Source organism: Poecilia mexicana, unplaced genomic scaffold, assembly GCF_051168715.1.
Source record: "Poecilia mexicana isolate PSO_F unplaced genomic scaffold, ASM5116871v1 scaffold_15, whole genome shotgun sequence".
Lineage (NCBI taxonomy): Eukaryota > Metazoa > Chordata > Actinopteri > Cyprinodontiformes > Poeciliidae > Poecilia > Poecilia mexicana.
In genome coordinates, this window is record NW_028263384.1 from 5,104,530 (window position 1) to 5,111,423 (window position 6,894).

Below are 6,894 nucleotides of genomic sequence, written 5' to 3' on the forward strand. Positions count from 1 at the left end.
AGGAATCAAAATTATAGTTCACAGAAAGGTAATCTATCCTTTTTAGGGAGCTTTGACTGTGAAAGGAATGAATAAAATATACTATGAAAAAATTCAATTTGCAGAATCCTGATGACAAAACTTCAATTGTGAACTGAATGATTAGATTGTATCTAGACACAAAAGAATCAACTGTTAATTAGTAATAATACTGTGGAAATGACCACCAAGATCTGAACAAACAAGAAACTTGACTACCTCAAGAGATTTCACTCGTTGGAGAATGAACCGTCTGACTTTCTTTAGTCGACTAAATTTAATCTTACCAAATTTTTGCTGTAGAGCAAACAGGTACTGAGTTTGAAGTGGATCAGATGCCTCCAGCCGTCTGCTAAAGCTAGACTCCGGCCTTCCTCACTGTAAAATAAAACATTCTGCTTAATTAAAAAGTTCAAGTGAACATCACTTCATTCTCAACAACTTCTTGTTTGTACTCATCTTAAACAAGCGGCAGGAACTTTTGGATTTAAAAAAGAAAAAATAAAGATGCTTTATAAGTTAATCCATTTAAGTTGAGTCTGCAACAACTAGAATAAAATAAAAAGTGAACTATTTGAAAGTAGTGAGGATTTTGGGTGGTAAATGTTTAACATTTTAACATACACAGACACTACTCCATTTCTACTCAAGCAAACCAAAAGGTTTGGAACAGTACCACTATGTCAAGTAACGACATGCAGTAAATACATGCTGCTGCTGGCAGAAAGTAAAATTAATTTTGCAATGAATAATATTTTGGATGAGTTTAAGAATATTGTTTGCCAAAATTGCACAATGTAACTACACTTGTCTTTTACACGTTGCAGTAATTGAATCTTTTGAGACAATTGGTTTGCATAAATTTAAGTAACTACAACCTATTTTCCTGCTCCACATACTTGGCTAGCAATTTTCCAGTTAGCTTCCCAGTCTGAACTTCTGCACAACGTCTCGATTCAGTCAAATCTTCTATCCTGTATCTCCTGTACTCTGATATTCTACTACATCCACTCTGTGAATGCTTTGCTTGCTGGTCTTCTTCATGCTTTGAATGCAGCATCAGGTTTCGCTTACTTTAACCCGCCCAACATGCAGCTGATTGGCTTGTTAGCCTTTCCATTCCCTCCCAGTGAGGCGGTTCTTCACAAAGCAAACTGTTTGTCAAACTGTCGATCTCCCTCAGAAGATGAGAAGACATGGTGACTGAGTTTTAGACACTAGCAGCCAGGTCATACGGCTTTTTTTTTACTAAACGGCAGTCCTAAAAGTATATATCTTTATTTATGAATAAATACGTACAATTTCATAATTATTCGATCCAGCGGTTATAGAAGTTTGGTAATAATGCAATACAGGGATTGTTGTTTCTTAATGTCAGTGTTTCTGCTACTGGAGTGAGACAGTAAGAAGACAAGGAACAGGGTTAAACGAGGATTTAGAAATAAAACTACAAAGATGATAGTTGTATTTACTGGTAGAAAGACTATGACTAGTTATCAGGACAGAATGAGACCCGTAAAACTGTTGGGTCCAAATGATCCAATGCACGAACCGATCATCTTCTCCAACAATTTATTACCCTTTCGGAACTATGTTTGGACACCAGGAGCAGGAACATCACAACATCCTTATATCAAACATTTTTCATCCTTATATCAGTGATTTAAAACCATTTCTAATTTCTGATACCATACGGCAGGCTGCAAAGTTGTGCATGAATGTAAAAGTAATTTATTTTCTTCACTGATAGAAAAGTGTAACGTGTTTATTATGAGTAGGATTAACTGAGCTGAAGGAAAACAAAGAAAAAGGAGAAATATTCATTGATACAGAACCGAATCAGCAAATATGAACTTAGGAAACTATTGAAACCTTCAAGAACCTTATGTTGTGTAAGATATTTAAGAAAATAATAGTGAAACCGTCCCCATGAGTTACTTTATTTGGCTGTTATCTCTAAAATATGTTACTTTTTATGTTGAACACCAGACACATCTCACCTCTTTCCCACAGTTTTTCACTTAGTTCCACGACTGCAGTGGATTTTATAGTCAGTGTTAAAAGCAGCACAGAGTCTGAAGCGATGGAGGAAATTTACGTCAACATGGAACCTGTTGGACAAACTGCATCTAACCACACAGGTAAGAATAAAGTTACAGAGAAATCTAGTATGTATTTAAATAGATTTTGCTAAGGTTCAGGTTTTCGTTAAGGTTCGAACAGCTCCAAAGAGAGGCTCTGCCTCTGTGTGGCTTTGGGAATCCTGAATGTTTTACTTTTGGCTGAACTCATCGCCATCAGTGTACACAGTGAGTCTTCTTCAAGATGAGTAAATTTTAATACAGTAAATTTTATGTTTCTGTGATAAAAATGTCATCGGCTCTTCTGAAATCAAACTGACCAAATAACAAGGGTTTGAAAAGTATAAAGCTTGGTGACTCAAAGTGCTGCAGAGGTGAATCATTACACTGTGTTACGTGAGTTTGATTCATTTTGAGCATAGGATGCATTTGCAGCCATTTAGGTTAGCATGTCTTTAATATCTCCTCTTTTTCCACTATTTACCCAACAATTTATTGTTCAGTGTTACCTCAGTTTAAATTCTACAGCCATAACCAAAATCATAAAACTATTTTATAAGTCTTAAGTGAAAATTCGATGCGACTTTTATTTTTGCAAACATGCTTGTTGATTTTTTTTCCAGCTCATGACATGACAGCAGATTTTTCTGACATTAGTAACTTTCTGACTGAGCAGAACAGTGACAGCAAGTTTCCCTCCACAAACGATAACGTCACTGAAACGACTCCACGAGATGAAGAGACTTCAAGGTTTGTCAAAACTTTGAAAAAATTTGGATCTCATTAAAATGTCTAAAACCTTTTCCCCTCTGAATTGTAGAGTATAACTAATAACTTTCCTTTTGTGGCTAAATGAATATAATGTAAATGAACAACTTTTATTTTAATTTATTAAGTACTGTATCATTTGTGTGCTCTAAAAACAACAATGTAAAAGAAGCAAAACTTTTTTTTTCTTACAGAACGAACAAACATCAGTTGTTCCTGTTAATCCAGGGGCTGCAGAAGAAAAAAGGAGCAGATCCAGTAGAGATTTATGATTAGGATTTGTGTTCGGTGTGATATTATTTACCAACAATCATGTAGCTTATTATTAGTATGGTGTTACATAAAACCTAAAGATAAAATGTACACTTGTTGTGACTTATAAAGCAACAATTTTACCGGTTGTACTCTTTCTTGTTAAAAACTGACTTGATAAACAAACGTTGGAGGATGGTTGGTTGTGGGGAGAATCGGTTCAGCATGAGGCTTTCTGATTGTGTCTTAATGTGACTTTTACTACGAGACTTTATGGAACTCCATTGGTGCCCAGTAATAAAGAAACAAAGAAAGAAGGTAGCATACGTACATGTTGGTTCCCCTGAAAATATGGATAAAATCAGTCATTACAGGGTAAAAGTAATTTGAAGAGGGGGGAAGCATATAAACAAGTCAAGTCAATAACAAGTCAATAACATGATGCAATCCACATTTTTAACTCGGATAACTTAACTTTTTTTTTTACTGTCTTAAATAATACATTTAAATTGCTGCACTGATAAGTAGAATGGAAATGACTTTTTTGTAAATTGTCTTAAGATTACCTATTGTAAATTAGTGTTATATAAATCAATTTGTATTATGAAAGGTTTTAATTTGCCCAACGGACTGGACTGAAGAAAAATGATGAGCAATGGTTGATGAAAGCAAAAATTGGTATTTTTTGGTAACATCAAAAGTTCATTTTTGAGGTGAAACTAAAAATATGTACATTACTTTCCAATACATTTTTCCACATACCATGGCCTGGTGTCTGAGCAGATGAAGGTCATCCCTATTGTCAGAAACCGTGATGTTAAGTTTGACTTACGAACCAATTTTCAAAGACACTAGTCATAATATCCTGTTCGGCATAATTCACAGTACACAAAGTCTAAACAGTCTAAAAACAAACATAAGAATCACCATAAAGTCATGACCTAAAAACGCTTGTGAAAACATTCTTGCTCCTGAATCTGGCTCAGGAAAATTAAAATGTGGGGAAAAAAAATAAAAAATAAAAAAATGAGCTAAAGTGGGTGGTGCTTTAAGGTACAGAGTGACACAGCCAAGTGTTGGGGTAGATGGAGAGGAGTTAACCAAGGCTTTAGTAAGCGCTGTTACGAACTCGGTACTTTATTGTTATAGTTTTCTCCAAGTCCTGCTTGAAGAGAGTATCAACATGTGCAAAACTGAGAAACTCTATCGATCAACCAGCTGGACATTGAAGTATATCACTGGAGATTTGTTCTCCTGCCCTCGGGATGAATCCTTGGCCCACTGCATCAGTGAAGACTGTCGCATGGGAGTAGGCATAGCGGTGATGTTCAAGAAGAAGTTTGGCCGAGTCTCAGAGTTAAAGGATCAGAGTGAGTCAGACTAGTTACTCAAGTCTTTGTTTGGGAAAAAAGTGTTTCATGTTTATGCACTTCGTTGAAATGTCTGATTTCAACAGTAGGTATTAAGTCATATCCTTTTTTTTTTTTTTTTTTTTTTATTATGTATGTCCTAACAGAGAAGCTGCCAGGGCAGTGTGCTGTACTGGCACATGATCAACGTTTCATCTACTATCTGGTAAACATACCACGGTTAATTATACACTGCATAGGACCAGAGTTGGTTCATTATTCAATCTGGTAACTGTATCTTTCCTATTATGTGTCTCAGATCACAAAGAAAAAAGCCAGCCAGAAACCCACATATGACAGCCTGAGACAGAGTCTGGAAGACATGAAGTCTCACTGCTTACAAAATGGTGTCAATAGGATATCAATACCCCGGTTTGTAGGAACAACTGTGGATACATAACTGTGACATATATCCTTAAATCTTCTTCTATATTGGAAATAATTGTTTGTCTCGTGTCTACCCCTCAGAATCGGCTGTGGCCTGGACAAGCTGCAGTGGTCAGAGGTGTCAAAAATCCTGGAACAGGTCTTTAAAGACACAAATATCTCCATCACAGTGTACAGCCTGCCCATTTAACATCCCATTGATGTAAAATAAACAAATGAGGGTGGAATATGGGGGTAAATACAACATTATATATTTACAAGGTTCTAAATATAGAACCTCCTCCTGCAGCACTATTATCTAAGGAATAAAAGTTCTTCAAATAAAAGTACCATAATGACAACTCAGTTTCCTGCCATTGATTTAATGCAAAACTTATTGCAAACTTTGATGTTGCTACATGATGATCGCACTACATGATATTACTACTACTAGTACATCAAGCTACAAAAATGATCCAACAAAGAACACGGGGCAGACAGTTGATTTAATTTTCCTGAGCCAGATTCAGGAGCAAGAATGTTTTCACAAGCGTTTTTAGGTCATGACTTTATGGTGATTCTTATGTTTGTTTTTAGACTGTTTAGACTTTGTGTACTGTGAATTATGCCGAACAGGATATTATGACTAGTGTCTTTGAAAATTGGTTCGTAAGTCAAACTTAACATCACGGTTTCTGACAATAGGGATGACCTTCATCTGCTCAGACACCAGGCCATGGTATGTGGAAAAATGTATTGGAAAGTAATGTACATATTTTTAGTTTCACCTCAAAAATGAACTTTTGATGTTACCAAAAAATACCAATTTTTGCTTTCATCAACCATTGCTCATCATTTTTCTTCAGTCCAGTCCGTTGGGCAAATTAAAACCTTTCATAATACAAATTGATTTATATAACACTAATTTACAATAGGTAATCTTAAGACAATTTACAAAAAAGTCATTTCCATTCTACTTATCAGTGCAGCAATTTAAATGTATTATTTAAGACAGTAAAAAAAAAAAGTTAAGTTATCCGAGTTAAAAATGTGGATTGCATCATGTTATTGACTTGTTATTGACTTGACTTGTTTATATGCTTCCCCCCTCTTCAAATTACTTTTACCCTGTAATGACTGATTTTATCCATATTTTCAGGGGAACCAACATGTACGTATGCTACCTTCTTTCTTTGTTTCTTTATTACTGGGCACCAATGGAGTTCCATAAAGTCTCGTAGTAAAAGTCACATTAAGACACAATCAGAAAGCCTCATGCTGAACCGATTCTCCCCACAACCAACCATCCTCCAACGTTTGTTTATCAAGTCAGTTTTTAACAAGAAAGAGTACAACCGGTAAAATTGTTGCTTTATAAGTCACAACAAGTGTACATTTTATCTTTAGGTTTTATGTAACACCATACTAATAATAAGCTACATGATTGTTGGTAAATAATATCACACCGAACACAAATCCTAATCATAAATCTCTACTGGATCTGCTCCTTTTTTCTTCTGCAGCCCCTGGATTAACAGGAACAACTGATGTTTGTTCGTTCTGTAAGAAAAAAAAAGTTTTGCTTCTTTTACATTGTTGTTTTTAGAGCACACAAATGATACAGTACTTAATAAATTAAAATAAAAGTTGTTCATTTACATTATATTCATTTAGCCACAAAAGGAAAGTTATTAGTTATACTCTACAATTCAGAGGGGAAAAGGTTTTAGACATTTTAATGAGATCCAAATTTTTTCAAAGTTTTGACAAACCTTGAAGTCTCTTCATCTCGTGGAGTCGTTTCAGTGACGTTATCGTTTGTGGAGGGAAACTTGCTGTCACTGTTCTGCTCAGTCAGAAAGTTACTAATGTCAGAAAAATCTGCTGTCATGTCATGAGCTGGAAAAAAAATCAACAAGCATGTTTGCAAAAATAAAAGTCGCATCGAATTTTCACTTAAGACTTATAAAATAGTTTTATGATTTTGGTTATGGCTGTAG

At 35.2% G+C, this 6,894-nt stretch overlaps 1 protein-coding gene across 1 annotated transcript; it reads left to right on the top strand.

Moving 5' to 3' along the window:
• The first annotated feature begins 4,165 nt into the window (after window positions 1-4,165).
• Window positions 4,166-5,319, top strand: LOC148155269 (ADP-ribose glycohydrolase OARD1-like). The gene is made up of 3 exons (XM_088012964.1): window positions 4,166-4,489; window positions 4,636-4,694; window positions 4,788-5,319. Exons 1-3 carry the CDS (start codon window positions 4,303-4,305, stop codon window positions 4,926-4,928), a joined length of 387 nt encoding a protein of 128 aa, XP_087869090.1. The 5' UTR covers window positions 4,166-4,302; the 3' UTR covers window positions 4,929-5,319.
• The last annotated feature ends 1,575 nt before the right edge of the window (window positions 5,320-6,894 follow it).

What these genes read in the sequence shown, in the direction of transcription:
- LOC148155269 (XM_088012964.1), top strand. Translation starts at nt 4,303, where the DNA reads ATGTGCAAAACTGAGAAACTCTATCGATCAACCAGCTGGACATTGAAG. An exon ending in CTCAGAGTTAAAGGATCAGA is followed by an intron (nt 4,490 to 4,635) that starts GTGAGTCAGACT and finishes ATGTCCTAACAG; the next exon opens with AGAAGCTGCCAGGGCAGTGT. An exon ending in AACGTTTCATCTACTATCTG is followed by an intron (nt 4,695 to 4,787) that starts GTAAACATACCA and finishes TATGTGTCTCAG; the next exon opens with ATCACAAAGAAAAAAGCCAG.